Here is a 16,899-nt window from a genome sequence, read left to right as displayed (position 1 = left end):
GGGTTATCCATACTTATATAGATAGGTTAGGATCATCATCAAGTCGATGTGAGACAAGATTTAATAGTTTTAACACGCCCCCTCACGTGTGGGCCGGAATGGCACATCAGACTTCCATCACGTGGGTTGGCTAGAGAAGAAATCAAGAGATAAAATTCATCATCGACTTGGGCCTGCTCTGATACCATATTAGAAATGGGTCACTCACCCCTTAAAAGGCCTTATAGGAGGGTTATCCATACTTATATAGATAGGCTAGGATTATCATCAAGTCAATGTGGGACAAGATTTAATAGTTTTAACACGTTTTCCCATTTTGAAGAGGTATCTTTAACTCTTCAACAGTGAAGAAGTAAAATCTTATAACTACCATATTTACCTTCTTTTCATGAAAAATCATTCTCCAAATTGGAAGATATTTGAGAAAGTATTATACCTTTATGTTTGAAATTAATCTTGTACTATTTTTTTATAATAGAAAAATAATTTAAACCTTTCTCCATGTCCTTTTCCCTGGTGAAAGATACTAGACGATATACCTTTTCTATATACTCTTTCTATGCTTCTTTACTTATGAAATTCATGTTCGTTTCTAGGAATAAGAGATACTCCCTCCGTTCCGCGGTAGTTGAGTCATTTCATTTTCTTTCTGCACTCGTTTTTAAAAAATGATAATAAATAGTTAAAGTGGAGATAAAATAAGTAAGAGAGAGAATAATGTAGATAAGACTCTTATCTACATTTTTTGTCACCTGCTTTACTCTCTTTCCATTTTAACTATTTATTATCATTTTTCCAAAACGAGTGCATAAAATGAAATGACTCAACTACAGCGGACGGAGGGAGTATTAAATTACTTTGGTACAGTTTCTCTTTATATTTGCACATGACTCTGAAATTAAAGTGACAACCAGGAAACGTCTTAATATATGAAACAGAAATACAACTAATCATACACCAACAAGCATTAGAAAACGTCCAAAATCTAAGCAATGATGTTTACTAAGTTAAAAAAATACTTATTTAAAGAGAGATGAAATGAAAACTAAGAGAAAATAGAAAGAAGAAGAAAGGAGCATATACACGGCAGATATGTGATAGAGCTCAACCGTGGAGGGTATATACAGTATACACGAGGTCCACGTCGAGTAGCCACTCAAGCATGAGAAGAAGAATGAAGCGAGAGATTGGAAGAAGAAAGTCATGCATTTGTTGATCTAGTCATTCAGTTGTCGCATATCATAAATAATTCAGAGTCCAAATCACATTAGGGGTATGTTAATAGTTGTTATTTATTTCCTTAAGTTATTAGGATTCACTTCCTTAGTTTAGTAGTTTTCCTTTTCTGATAATTATCTCTTCTTTTACAAGTTGAAGTAGGAATCTCAAGTATATATACCCCTAGAAATTGAAGGGGAAATATAGCTTGAAGTCTAGCACTCCCTTCGTCCCACTATAAGCGACTTGTATTCCTTTTTGGAACGTCCCACCTAAAGCGAGTCATTTTCTTTTTTTGGCAAATATATCAATTGGTTCTTTTACTTTATTCTCTCTTCACTTATTCTCTCTCCACTTAATCTCTAAATATCATTTTCTTAAATCTCGTGCCAAAAAGAAACTCCTCATTTATGGCGGGATGGAGGGAGTATTTTGTTTGGCATAGGTCAAGGCCTCGCAAGAGGAAAACTATCATCCTTGATCAATATTGTTAAAAGAGCGCCTGAGGCGCGGGGTGCTCAGGGCGGCAGCTGAAAATATTTCAATCAAAAAACCCAAAAGACTTCATGAAATCTTATTTTCCTAAAATAACTCATCATAAATATTTCCTTTAATCCCTCCAAATCACCAAAAATATTGCAAAAAATAATACTACAATATTTTATAATCTCCAAAAAAAAAACAATTCAGCTCTTCTCCTCTTCTCAAGACATTAATATTCCTTATTATCCTCTTCTCATTAATTCTTCCTCTTCTACTCAAATTCTTTTTTTAGTATAGCAAGAAAAGAAATTTTCCAATCTATTAGAGCGTCCCACGCACTGCGCCCCGGATTTTTACAGAATTATCTCGTTGCGCCCCACACCCTTAACAACATTGTTCTTAATTCAAGTTAGTTCAAGTTAACTCCAATTTATTCAGTTAGTCAATCGTGCACTAGTTCTTTCAGTTTCATCTCAATATATAATTGTGTGTGTCTCTCTCTCGACAAAGCGCTCTACAATCAATATCTGTAGATAAGTGCACTCCAAATTAAACTTGCAAGCTTACTAATGTAGAGGAGGGACAGAACAAACCTCAATCCCTGAGTCAGCCTTTCGCTTTTTCCCTTTGTAGCTGCAAATTGATAGAGTAAAGGCGAGAGGATGGAAAACAATGGAATGGAAGAAATAAACAAGATAGAAATCCTCAACGGGGCCAACAGAATAATAGTTCACAAACTCAAATGCAATACATGCCATCTCAAACATTGAGGGACTATATACAAGGACTGCCTAGTGACTCCTACTAACAAACAGACTCGTAAAACAACTCTATCTCTAAAAGACTAGTAACACACGACTCCTCTAGCAAAACAACTTAGTAAAGGATATGCAGCTAAAGATAATTTTGCGCTACAGCTAATGGATAATCCGCAACCGCTTGATTCCCACGCTTGTAAACCACCACGAATAAGACTCAGTATCAAATACCATGACAAGTACTCCCTCCGTCCGCGAATAGGAGTCTCGTTTTTCCATTTTAGTCCGTCCGCAAATAGGAGTCCCGGTTCACTTTTACCATAAATGGTAATAGGGTCCCACCTTCCACTAACTCTTTTCACTCACATTTCATTTAAAACTAATATATACAAGTGGGACACCTATTCCACTAACTTTTTTCCACCTATTTTTCTTAGCATTTCTTAAAACCCCGTGCCGCCAAGAAATGGGACTCCTAATGGCGGACGGAGGGAGTAATAGGCAATTAAGTCCAGAATACACGGCTATTACTATATGGCTATATCCCAAAGTTTCTTCCTTCAATTCATTTCATCAAGAGGTTAACAACATCAAATATTGGCATAAAGGATTCATTTTCAACCTAGTTTAGCCTCCACTTGCTTACTAAACTATGGACCAGGATAAGGTACCAATTTTTGTTGAAGAAGATATGACGTGAGCAAGTGGGAAATTACACACAATGGAGAAACCTGATAACAGTACCTGTGGTCTTTGCCTCCCCTTTATCCACTTTAGCATCTACAAAATCCATGAGTAAAAGAGACCTTAATACCAAAAACAAACAGCTCACCAACCATAAACAGTTATCTGACGAAGAAATACCAGTATCAAGAACCCCTAAGAAATTAGCAGATCAAAGACTGACTGACACATACCAGTTGAACTTTTTGGTTTTGTTTGAGCAGAACGCCCTAATTTAGTATTCTTGTCAACTCCAGCTTTCTTATCAAGGGCCTGTTGCTTCATAATATTCTCTTCGGTATATTTCATCAGCCGATCCATGCCTACCCATTCATCCCAACTAATTGGAAGCATATTGAACGTTTAGTTAGTGATAACAATTACCAGTATAGGCCTAAAAAAGCAAAAAACTACTCATATATTTATAACATAGAACTGCAGGACTCTGATTAGCTACACATAGGGCTAAACAAATCTAACTTAACCCAGAGAATTTATTTATTTGTTTCTAAAATTCTGAACTACAAGGGAAGAAAATTTTGCCTCTATATAATTAGTAAAACTAAGCTATTAAAACAGCTATGTATATTCTGTATACAATTAACCTAACATTTAAAACAGCTGTGTATTATGTGTTCTACAAAAGTACAAAGAAACAGAGACTGAGATAGGACCTCCAAGTCAGATAAATAAAGAAGGAAATGAAGGGATGGGAACATGCTCACTTTTTATTCCAACCCTGTAAAAAATAACTACCAATTAGAGTAGATATAGTGGTATTCCATTTGACAAATAAGACCTGGGGGACATGTTATTGACAGGCTAACAAAATGGTGTAATAGGAAGAGCTTCATTAACAAAGTCACAAACATATTAGGTAACGCGCAACCAAAATCAACTGGGAATGGAAAGATAAGTAGGAAATTAAACTTACAAGGTAATGGAGAAAATATCTCCACTCATGCTTCTGGAACTCTGCTTTTTGAACCTTATACACACAAAAGAGCAACTAATGAAAATACTTTTATGAGTAAAGAAAACCATCATGTATTGACAAAAGATCAAATAGTATGTAGCAAAAATCTAGTTGTATAAAAAAAATGAAACTGATCCTGAATAGTATATCACCAACACATGATCTGAAATAAAAGAATGAACGAATATATAAATCATGTTTCTAATTCAAAGATGAGAGCAGGCATGATCCCCACAGCCCTAATATAAGAACCAGAAAGTAATTCCTGGAATTTTATTCACAGAGAAGTTTTTAGGGGGCTCTGACACAATCATTATTTCTGATGATTCAGTATATTAATACTAATGAGCCATGATACCCTGTAAAGAGGACTGCATAACTTAATTTGAAGCAGAAGAAAGGAACTGCGAATATTGCAAATAAGCAAGTTTCTCATTCGAACTTGCATGCCTGAATGATTTTCTTTGTTCCAATTCTCAAGCTTTAACACTGGTTATTAAACTTTACTATAAGCCCCATTAGCAGGACTCTACTTCATACCAAAAGAAGAAAACAAACAAAGGGAAAGGGTTAATATATTTGAACAATAAAACTGAAGAAAGGGTGGCAACTGAAGCATAATTGTTCAAAATTATTCCCCTTGAAAGTGAGGTAGGTATGCAATTAGGAAAAAAACAACATACTGACACACCATTAAAATCTAGTAATACTTGGCATTAAGATATCACAAATAACCACCTTAATGACAAAGTATTTCATTAGTGTATATCTGATGCGGGATCAAATATATACCAGGAGTAATGAGTACGCACAAGATACGAACATGTATGATAAACATAAAGAGACATAGATATCAAGATTGAGGATTATTACATTTACATCTACATTTAGAAAAACAAATGATATCCTCTACTTAAGTAGACAAGTCACATATTCTCTAGTAAATTTGAGTGATTCATAATCCTGGAATATTGATAGAAACCTGAAACAAAATCCTATGAGAAACCCACATATCTATGTTTGTAGCCGCTTATCAAACATGTGAATACCTATGCACTAAACAGTTCCACTATGATTTCCACATCACATTAGCCAGATATAAGAAAGGCAACGGAACTAAAATCAATCAAAGACACTCAAGAGAAAAATGTAATGAACCTACATAAACAACCTTATTCTTCAGGTCAATAATCCACTGCATTTTAGTATGCATCTAAGCCTGGCTAGTTCACTTTCACAAGCAATCAAATATAACAGCTATCCTCGCATGAAAAACACATCTAAAATTATATCCATATTTGAATTTTATTCAAGTACCAAATCATGGTACTAAAATTAGCATATAAATGAGCTCCAATTACTCAGTGTGCGAAGATAATCGTTAATTGAACAGAAGAAAAAACCCTAAGAAATAGATATAGGGAGTACTTTGGCTTCGTAGATGCGGGGACCGTGGTAGGCGAGAACCTTCTCGCCCTCGGAGAAGAGGCTCTTGGACTGGGATTCGAGCGCGTCGCTCGCCGACTCTCCGTTGGAGCTGCTCACCATTTTGATGGTAGTTGAGAAATGATTGGAAGAGAATCGAGAAACAGTGTGGTTGCAATGCCGATAAAAGTGATTTCCCACTTCTTGCCGGTTTCAAATCTGAAACGAGTGGATACCGTTTTATATAGCATTAGTTTGTGTCAATTAAGCTGCTCATTTAAGATTAATTAAGCTTAACGGCTAGTTTTTAATTTAAGATTAATTAAGCAACGATGAAAAGTGGTTCAGGTGAATATGCAATGAATTCCGTTTCATTTCCAATCACCTGAAAATCAAACAAAATTGACAAATAAAAAAAATTACATAATTGTACTTAATAACCTAAACTTTTAGTGGATTTTTCATTATGAAATGTTTAAAATTAATAAAAGTGATATTACAATAATGTCAAATTTGCAACCGACCTGTAGTTTTAGATCGTGACTCGTCCGATTTATTTTTAGGCTTTATTTGTCATGTCTGGATGAATGTATTGACATATTTTTTCCAATAATATTACTACTACCTCTCGTCCCCAAATATTGTCCCACTTTGACCCAGCACGGTTTTAAGAAATATATTAGAAAGTGAGTTGAAAAAGTTAGTGGATTGTGGGTCCTATTTTTATATATTAGTAATATAATAAAATGTGAGTAAGAATGAGTTAGTGGAATATGGGTCTACTACCAAAAATGATAAAAAGTGAAACGGGACAAACTTTGGGGGACGGACGAAAATGAAAAAATAAGACAAATTTTCAGGGACGGAGGCAGTAGTTGAGTAGCGAGGACAAATTTTGCTACAAAATAGTGGACAAAGACTTGTCGCAACTTCAACTAATTTAAATGAATTTTTCTTTGATATTTAAAATTTTCGTAAGAAATTTAGAATTTAAATATAATGATTAATAATCTCTGTTCTATATGATATTACAGATTAAACAAACTAAATTGATTTAGAATTAATAATAACTTAGTACCCAAATTTGAAGTCCTCAACTCTCATTTTTCATATATATAATATATATATATAGATGATCAAAATAAAATACATTTAAATCCAGAAATGCACCCCAAATCTTGACCCTAGGATTAGATGATCTAATGGTCAATAATCAACTAAAAACACGGAAGGTCATAATTAAGCAATTTTGGGTCATATTTAATATTTTGGTTTAATGTCATGCTAATCATTTTAGGTCTGTTAGCATGACCTAAAAATTAACTAACTATGACCTAAAAGTGCCATACGTATGATATTGTTTTACGTTTCTGTATTTAAATTTAGTTTTGCATATCAAAACCATATATATATATATATGACCATTACCCAACCTATTGTACTTACCGTTACTCAACGTAACTCACACAATAAAGTCCTAGGTATAATAAAATGGAATTTTCATTCTGTTTTTTAGCGATGATAAGAAATCCCAATGAATAGAATTGTATTCATTGGTTCATTTATTAATATGATTGGTAAGCTACAAATAATTAATTGAATAAAATGAAATATGAATAATTAAGTATGTTGATTATCAAGGAAATTATTCATTCAAAAATATTTGGGATCATATTATTATAATATACACGTAAGTGTATAATACGGGCAATTCAAATATATTATCCCTTATTTGAATGTGTGGATTTGTTCATTAGGTAGTTTTCAGTTTTTGCAATATTTGTGTTGGGTTTAGATTGAAACTTATTGGCCTAGTACTACACACTACACATACACATGCATATGTCAATTTGTCATTCTTCCTATAATTACTAGCTTTTTGGTTTTATACTAATTGTTTTTTCTGTCACGGTTGATTAGTTCTCTTTTGAAGTAAATTTTTAGTCTGTTCAACATTCTATGATAGTACTAGTACTATGTTAGAGTATCCACAATGGTGGCCCTCAAGAAGGGCCAGCAAATGTGGCTCTCCTGGGCTCTCCACAATGGTAAATAGCAAGAGCCACGAAATGTGGCCCGCTCCAAATAAAATTAATTTGTTTTTTTTTTTAATGATATTTTTAATTTAACACAATAAATTTATTAGACTATAATTTATGATATTTATACAACGAAATTTTTCTAGTTTAAAACAACAACCTGAAAACCCATATCACTATGCGGCGCTCCCTCTACGTTCCAGACCTCTTCAACCAAATCAGCTTGCAGTGTTGTATGCGATATTTGGCTCCGTATATCGGTGTACCGCTGGATCAAGTATTCATTACTACGTGGTACACCCATCTGCAGGGGCTCCATGGCAATACCCGAGCTCGAACTAGTACCATCTTCCGGTGTCCATCGCTCTGCAGCAAATCCTTCGTCAGCTATTATCATATTGTGCAATATGATACATGCAGTCATGATGTCTAAGACATCATTTTCGTGCCATTGTCGAACCGGGCACCGTATAATGGTCCATCGCGCTTGGAGGACACCAAAAGCTCGCTCTACATCCTTCCTAGCACCCTCTTATTTTTTCGCGAAGTAGGTTTGCTTCTGCCCAACGGGTTGTCAGATCGACTTCACAAACACGGGCCAGCGAGGGTATATCCCATCGGCCAAATAGTATCCCATGTTGTACTGCGTGCCGTTGGCCATGAATCTAACTTGCGGACCCTCACCCCGGCTCTCGTCATTGAACAGGTGGGATGATCGTAGAACGTTGATGTCGTTGTTCGACCCAGCGACCCCAAAATACACATGCCAGATTCGCAAGCGGTAGTCAGCAATGGCTTCCAGGATCATCGTGGGATGTCGGCCTTTGAAACCAGAAGTGAACTGCCCCTTCCAAGCCACCGAGCAGTTCCTCCACTCCCAGTGCATGCAATCGATGCTTCCCAACATCCCTGGAAAATGATGTACAGTCACGTGCATATCAATCAGACTCTGGCAATCATCGGCCGTTGGCTTCCGTAGATACTCCTTTGAAGATATCCTTAATGCCCCTACAAAACTGTCTCGACGTCTGTACGACAGTCGTTTCGCCCATCTGTAAGTATTCGTCAAACATGCCAGCGGGCCCGGCATAGGCAAGCTGCCTAATTGCCACCGTACACTTCTGATATGTCGACAAGCCGGGTCAGCATCATATCGCAAGTTGAAGCACTTGAACTGCTGCGCCAAACACGTCGCTATATGGACAAAGAGTTGTTGCGACATTCTGAAACGCCGACGGAAAATCTCTGGCGGATAACGGGCGTTCTCGCTAAAGTAGTCTTCCATCAACCGGCGGTCAGCCCCGGCATGGTCACGGTCGATATACCGCCGATGATAGAACGGCCGAGGGACTGCTACCGCCGCCACTGCCTCCGCCTCTTCAGCTTCCTGTTGCACCGCTGCAACCAAGTTTTGGAACTCCAGATCTACCGCTTCTTGGTACCGTTCATCGTCAGAATCCATATTTCAGAAGTTGAATTAAAATAGACTGGAAAGATTGGAGAGAGTGGTGTTTGAATTGGGGTAGAAAAATAGAGGAAAAATGTGGTGTATTTAATAAAAGAAAGAATAAAAAAAAATTAAAATTCGGTGGCTGAGCCACGAAACGCGGCCCGCTGCAGTGGTGGGCCGCGCACCCCACGGCTCAGCCCCTCTCGGCTCTCGGCCCTCAGCCACTGTTCTCGGCTCTCTGCAGTGGGGGCCGTGCACCCGAGCCACGGGCCGTGGCTCTCCCCACTGTGGACACTCTTAGTATTAGGCCGACATGGATACACCCAATGACTACGGCAGGCCCAATGCAAGGAAGAAATTGTCTGCTCTTTCTCCTTATGACCTTATTTATATTACTCCCGCTATTAATAGTAGATGCGTTTATTTTCAGTATGCGATTTAAGAAAAATTATGTAAGATGAGATAAATAAAAAAAGAATAGAGTAGAAAATGAAAAAGATAGAGAGATGAAGAGAGAATAAAATAGAGAGAGTAAAATAAGTGAAAAGAAATGTGTTATAGACTTTTACTAAAAGATAAATGACTTCACTATTATGGAACATATTAAAATGATAAAATGACTCAATTATTATGAAACGGAGGGAAGTAGCAACTAATAATACTAGTAGTAAATAGAAAATCATCCATTTAAAGTGCTTTTCTTGTACTAAGTCCTCTTCTTTTTATTTTTCATCTTTAAATGGAGAATAGAAAAAATGAAAAGATTCTGTTATTGATTGCATTTGCCAGTTTGCCACTTCCTTTGAGTAATCCAAATACCAAGATTCATTATGATGTGAATATATATGTATTGCATGTGGAGCATGTGAAATCAAACACTCATAATATAGTCATCAGATCTAAGCCAGACTTATATGATTCTAGTCCAGCTATCATCCGATCTGTCAAAAGTAACACACATAGGATACTAAAGCGAGAAACCCCTCTCACTGGTCAGCTTCTACATTGTAAAAAATAATTCAAACTTAGTACTATTTCATAAAATAAGTTGTTATTGATGCGACGTGCGACTTTAATTCCACCATTCCTATTTCATCACCAAATCATCGTCAAACTCTGAGATACCACACATCTCCAACTCCAAGAATCCCATGGTGTCCACAATTTTGAGCTTCAATCTCCATCTCCACCCCCACCACCAAAACCAAAACCCCAAGCCCAACTACCTCTTGAAGAAATCATCAATATTCCCAACCAACTTAACTAGAAAATCCTCCCCCCTCCCCACAAAATGCTACCCCAATCCCTCAATGACACCATCATCATCATCAAATCAATCTCAATTAATCTCCCAGTTTGGAGAAGCAGAGCCGGACCCCACCCTCATCAACGATGACCTAAAGCCGACGCCCCCTGCCCACCGGACTATGTCTGGAGTGGATATGGCCAGCCTGTGGGTAGGGATAGTGGTGGGGGTGCCATCATACTACCTAGCCGGCAGCCTAGTCGACCTGGGCATGGCCTGGTGGCAGCCAACGTAATCCTCCTATTCCCACACCTCCTAACCGGCCACCCGGGCACGAAATACGGAATCTCCTTCCCAGTCCCTAGCCAGATCCTCCTTCGGCATTCGCGGCGCCAATATACCCCACTCTCCTGAGGAGCCCTGGTTGGGTGCGGCTGGTACGGGATCGTAGTCATGGATCGGGGGTGAAGCAATCCTCCTCCTCCATCCAGAGAGCGTCTTCCTTGCAGAGTCAGCAAACTGGCTTGGCACTTCACCCCTGGCGTTCGCGTGCTTCATCGTGTTTCTGGCTGCTGCAGCGCTCGGAACATTCTGGAACGGGATCGAGGGAATCCAACAGATTGAGAAATACGCAGCTCCGGTCCTGAGCCTGCTCACGCTCTCCCTCCTCACGTGGTCGTATGTTAGAACTGGCGGCTTCGGCCACATGCCTCTCCCTCTCATCAAAGCTTTCGAATTCCGAATTCTGGGATCTGTTATTCCCTTCTCTGACAGCAAACACCAGTTTCTGGCTACGTAGCGCTAAACATCCCGGACTTCACTCAGCTACGCCAAGAGCCAGAGTGAATCAAAAAATAGGCCCAAGCCGGTCTTCCCCTTGTTTATGGGAGCATTCACATTTGTGGGGCTGGCAGTGACTTCATCCACCACAGTCATATTCGGGTGAAGTCATTTCCAGCCCAATCCACAGCTTCTGGGTAAAATAGGTGGGATTTGGACCAAGATCTTAGCCATACTAGGCATAAGCCATGGCCATCATCACAACCAACGTGGCAGCCAACGTGGGTCGCCCCCGAGCAAACGCGCTCGTCAACCTGAGCCCATCCGCCTTCACGTTCCGGAGGGGGGCCCTGCTGACGGCGCTGGTGGGGGATCGCGTTCCAGCCGTGGAGGCTGCTGCAGTCGCAGCGAGAGCTTCGTGTACACGTGGCTGGTGGGGTACTCGGCTTTTCTGGCGGGGGGTGATTCTGGTGGATTATTACTTGATCAAGGGTACGGAGCTGAGCGTGGGGGATCTGTACACGATGAGCCCGGAGGGGGCTTACTACCTATATAACAACGATACGGTCCACCCTGTTGCCGTATCACGTATCGGATACGTATCCGATACCGATACGCGACGGATACACCGTCGATACGTATCCTGGGCGTATCCGCGAGCTGGGCCGTATTGGGCCGGGAAACCCTCAGATTCGATACGTAGTCCTTCGGCGTATCCGCGAGCTGGGCCGTATTGGGCCTTCAGCCTCCTCTATCTGCAAAGATCTGAGGTTCTCCTCTTCGAAATCAAAACGGTCCATCTCTGTCGAAGAACTTCGCAACTTTCAATTTACGAACTCAATCCGATTTGGGAACAAAATTGACAGTTAATCGGATATGAAGAAGAAGAAGAAGAAGAAGAAGAAGAAGAAGAAAGGGGAAGGCGCCGCAATTGCCTGCAACTAGGGATTTGAAGAAAATTGGAAATGGGAGAATGAATTGGGCAAGAAGTAGTCACGATGGAAAAGGAGTATATTTGGGGCTCATTTTTTGGGCCAATTTATTACTCCATTAACTTTGTCTAATTTTGTAACTATAAAATAAATATTTTGATCAATATTATTGGTAATATGGATAAGTATAACCAAAAAATCGATGTGGTGTAATCGACCACAAAAGAAATTGACTTAGCTTTTAATATTTTGTAATTTATTATTTTTATTTGTATAATAACATTAGAATATCTATTTGTAATTTATTATGCACTATTATTATTTATTAAAAAAATAGTTAAAACGTATCCGCAGTATCGGGTTGTTTGGGGAAAGAGCCGTATCCGCGTATCCGTATCCTTTCGGATACTGATACGCGTATCCGTATCCGTGCCGCATAAGCTTACTACTACTCTGGTGGGTTCAATGTGGCGGCAATTGGGGCGCTGGTGGTTGGGGTTTTGCCTGTGGTTCCTGGTTTCTTGAATAAGCTTGGAATGGTGAGATCGGTTCCTCAAGCCTTTGCGCTTGATTACAACAATGCTTGGTTCATTAGCTTCTTCTTAGCTGCCTTTGTGTACTGGCTGATGATCAGACTCACAGCTGCCTGATTCTCATACATTTCTGTTTATAATTGTCACACAAATTCAAACCTATGTGGAGTGGAGTGGAGTGGAGTATCATTTTTCTACGAATCTTGTTGAGTTAGTTAATTAAGTATAGATTTGCATATCTTTTGCATATCTTTTGTCTGCTCATTAAGTTAGTATCCACTATTATAAATAGTGGACATTGTTCTTTAGTTCAATCATTCAAGAAATATCAATTCAGTTTATCCTTTATCGTTACTTATCTTTTATTGTACTTTATTTTCCGCAAGTTCATCTCGTCAAACCCTAATTGACCGAGAACCCTAGGCTGCTCGACGGGAGGATCCCGCGAACGAACCTAACCCTTCTCCGGCGACTTCGCGCTGCCCGGAACCGATACGAGTACCCTCGTATCAAATCTGCTTCTAATTATAGTTATTTCAATACTACTATTAAAAAATTGATAAAGAATCTATTTAAAGATAACAAGAAAAATGTGATTGTTTTACTTAAAAATCATGGCATACATATAATTGTGCAGGAAAATCAATAGTAAAACTTAATTTATGCTGCTTGCAGAATATAATTAGAAGAGTTTTTTTATTATTGAGTAAATTCTGTTATTGCTCGTAAAATGGTTGGGAATTGGGATAGCAAATGTCTAAGATATATTGGGCCTAACTCTTGTAGAACTCCAATTAAGCCGGCTTTCAAGTTTGGATCGTGATTTGTAAAGCCCACTTATTCTGCCTATTTCAGTTCGTTATGAATTAGTGATGAAATCTATAATCTCAAATGGATTTGAGGAATTTATGTAAACTCCGACATCCACGTCAGCATCAAATTTGGAGAAGTAAGGTTTCGCGGTAAAATCATGAGAAATTGAAAGTGTATAGATGATTATTGACGCGAAAATGTTCGTCTATTCATAAGCTATTCAGTAGCGACAGTCGCGAGATGTTGGGTTTTTATGGTAATTTTTTTGTTTAATCAATCTTAAGCTATTAAAAGCCAAAGGACATGTCTCATATTTAAGGCATCATGCCTCTTGGAGAGGAAATTAGTGAGAATATAAACATTTTTCACGGCAATAACAGGATTAATTGTAATTTGTACCCAAAAAGTTGTCCACTGATTGAAATAGATGCGAGGAAATTAATGAGAATATAAACAATTTTCACGGCAATAACAGGATTAATTGTAATTGTACCCAAAAAGTTGTCCATTGAAATAGAAAAAAGTAAAATGTAATTAGTAACTTTTAATTAGTTAGTCTAGCATTTTTCCAGCCTATATATAAAAGGCATTTTATTGTAAATTGCAGTCAACAATTTTCACAAGGTAGTCAATAAAGATTTTCTCCCTTTTACTCCCATCTTTCTCTTATGCGATGGTTTTCTCAATTTTCACATATCAATGGTAGTTTCTCTTTCTTCTTTCTCTTTCAATTCATCTTCTCCAATGGTTCTTCATCAATTTGTTTCTCCATTTTCAACATGGTATTAGAGCACAAATCCGTTGCGCGCCTCTAATTACCTCTATCTCTTCTATCCTTGTTTTTTTGTTTTTTTTTCATATAGCTAGGGTTTGTGATTTTGATTCGTGAGAATTTTCTGCCAAGTCTCTCACCGAATTCCGTCTTTTCCACCGGTGCTCCAGGTTCTTCAATTCTCTCTCTTCGGCTTTGAAATTTCCGTCGATTTGAAATCTCAAATTTGTTCCTCAATCTCAATCTCATTCTCTGTTTTCTCTCTCATTTTTTTAACTTTGCTCATTGGATTGTATAATCCAAATTTGTATCATTTGTTTCTGGATTTGTATGATCCAAGTTTGTATCCTGTTTTTGGATTTGTATAATCCAAGTTTGCATCCTTGTTATTGGATTTGTATGATCCAAGTTTCTCTCGTTTTAGTCACCGATTAATCGCTTGAATGTTTCTGTTTGAGATATGTTTCTCAAATTTGTTGTTGATTTTCTGAATATGTTTTCAAATCCATCGTTGTTTTCTGATTATATCGGATGAATTTTCTTTGGTTTTGTTTGTCCCCCCTCGCTATATACAGCTCATCCCAGGAGAGGTTTTAATTAGGCGCAACCAATTGAACTTTCGTAGGCGGCAATGTCATCATTTTCACGGCGCCGTTGCCGCCTTGTGTATCGAGTCACTGTTTGCCTATGAGATTGAGATGTAGGGTTTATGTGCTTGTAAGGAGTGATACTCAAAGGCTCTGTTTGATGCCTCTCTATTGGGTGTTTTGGAAGGATATTTGTTTGTGTTTCAAGGTGAATTTTTCAAGAGTTAGCATTGGGAATTGGTTTTCTGTGTAGAGATTGATTTGGTCACTTGGAGAGAGTGATGAGCCTACTCAAGGATTGATATTGTGATGAACAATCTGCATTGGGAAGAAGTTGAACTCTCTCTGATTCCTTCTGCTAAGGGGAGTTGTGAGATCAATATTTGAAAGCTTGTAAGCAATTGTTGGCCTAAGAACATCAAACTAGCTTGAGATAAAGGTTGCATTTGTTGAGGGCAAAAACTCCAATTCCAGCAAGTGGATGATTTACAAGTGTTGAAGATGATATTCTAAGAGGAAGTTAGAATAAAACTTGATGTTTGATACGCTCGGATTTTGCACTGTTTTAAGGCCATCTTTTGGTTCGTTTTCAATGTCAAAGTTGCATTACATGTCCATTATTTGCATATTTTATCTATTTTGGTATTTGACATGTTTTGTGAGAAATGTGCATATTTGAGCCTAAAAAGGGAGTCAAAATGCGATGTTAGAAATCTGGAGCTATTCTGCATGTCTAGCGATCCGTTGGCAAACACTGCCAGCGACCGCTAAGCAGTACCGGCCCGCTCCGGGAAAGTTGTTCATGAAGGTCAAGACACGCCCAGCGACCACTGGAGGATGCGTGGCAACCACTACCTAGAGTCCAGAGAGTTACGAGATGATGGCTAGCGACCTCTGAAACAAGTGCAGCGGCCCGCCAGCCAAGAGATAGAAGCCTCAAACCAACCCACAGCGACCGCTGGGAAATAGCGGCGAGCAGAATTTGCCATACTTTCTCTCCAAGATTTACCATATTTAGCAACCCTTTTCCTTATTTGAGATGGGGCAATTTTCCCCTATAAATACCCCCCAAAGCTTCATCAAAGATAGATCTTCTCTTTGTCAAATATTTCTAGAGCTTAAAAGTTAGAGTGCTTCATTGCGCAAGAGGTTGGAGAAGGATTCAAGATCATCAAGACTACAAGGATTCTACCTTTGGGTTTTATTTGCTTTAGTCTTATGTTTTCATTGTCTTCCCTTCAATCTATGTTTTAGTTTATTCTATCATATGTAACTAAACTCATAGGACTCTAGGGATGTGTTAGTAACGACTTTGATTATACAATTCCTTTTCTATTTAACATCCGTTTTGTTCATACTTTGTTTCTTCCTTAAGTTAATGGATAATGCTTCACGTTTGAGTGACACATCAGTGATGAATTAATATAACTTGCTACACAATCGTGAGAGGAGGTTGGCGAGTTAGATCCACTTAATAGATACTATAATTAGCTTTCTTTAAAATGACACTGTTAATTGAGAGTGGAGACTTTTCAAGGATCTTATGAGCTTTTAGGAGTTACGTATTTAGGATTAAATGTTTGTAATCAAAGTTTGCATCGCATGAGCATAACCTAGGTGACTCGTTCTAATCAAAGTAAGAACTGTGCTAGGGTGTTGTAGTTGGAATTTGTATAACCATAACTGTGAACGCACATCCCCGGAATTCTCTTATCTCTATACTTTTATCTCCGTATTTATTTACAATTAGTGTTTCTTTGCTTTTAATTGTTCTTTGTTTTAAAAAAATCTCCAAAACTTTCGGTTCTTCCACATAGTAATTGAGTTTTAGTACAAGATAGACAGTCTGTGTTTGTTTTTCCCTGTGATCGATATCCGGTACTAACCTTTAGCTATACTATTCATACTCTGTATACTTGCAGGTATTTATAGTGTTAATAAAAAGTGCGTCAATGTTTGATGTTTTGTCAAGATGGTTGCATTTGTTATGCTTCCATCTTAGGGAGGCTTTTAATTAATTAGTTTAGCATTTTTCCAGCTTATATATAAGGCATTTTATTGTAAATTACAGTCAACAATTTTCAAAAATGTAGTCAATAAAGATTTTTCCCCTTTTACTCCCATCTTTCTCTTATGCGACGGTTTTCTCAATTTTCACATATCA

The 16,899-nt window shown here is 38.1% G+C and overlaps 2 protein-coding genes and 1 pseudogene across 2 annotated transcripts; 1 reads left to right on the top strand and 2 right to left on the bottom strand.

The window, feature by feature from the left end:
- Positions 1-2,855: 2,855 nt before the first annotated feature.
- Positions 2,856-5,781, bottom strand: LOC121799843 (protein MRG1-like). Its single transcript, XM_042199346.1, has 5 exons — positions 5,587-5,781; positions 4,117-4,170; positions 3,908-3,921; positions 3,377-3,522; positions 2,856-3,239 (listed from the first exon to the last, which is right to left on the bottom strand). The coding sequence occupies exons 1-5, from the start codon at positions 5,704-5,706 to the stop codon at positions 3,172-3,174; spliced, it is 402 nt and encodes a 133-aa protein (XP_042055280.1). The 5' UTR covers positions 5,707-5,781; the 3' UTR covers positions 2,856-3,171.
- A 124-nt stretch (positions 5,782-5,905) lies between these two features.
- Positions 5,906-9,084, bottom strand: LOC121800795. Its single transcript, XM_042200297.1, has 2 exons — positions 8,548-9,084; positions 5,906-5,968 (listed from the first exon to the last, which is right to left on the bottom strand). Exons 1-2 carry the CDS (start codon positions 9,082-9,084, stop codon positions 5,906-5,908), a joined length of 600 nt encoding a protein of 199 aa, XP_042056231.1.
- Positions 9,085-10,205: 1,121 nt separating this feature from the next.
- LOC121800307 lies at positions 10,206-12,697 on the top strand (annotated as a pseudogene).
- Positions 12,698-16,899: the final 4,202 nt, after the last annotated feature.

Source organism: Salvia splendens, chromosome 4 (assembly GCF_004379255.2).
Source record: "Salvia splendens isolate huo1 chromosome 4, SspV2, whole genome shotgun sequence".
In the NCBI taxonomy this organism is placed as follows: Eukaryota; Viridiplantae; Streptophyta; class Magnoliopsida; order Lamiales; family Lamiaceae; genus Salvia; species Salvia splendens.
This window is presented reverse-complemented; position numbering and strand designations above follow the sequence as displayed.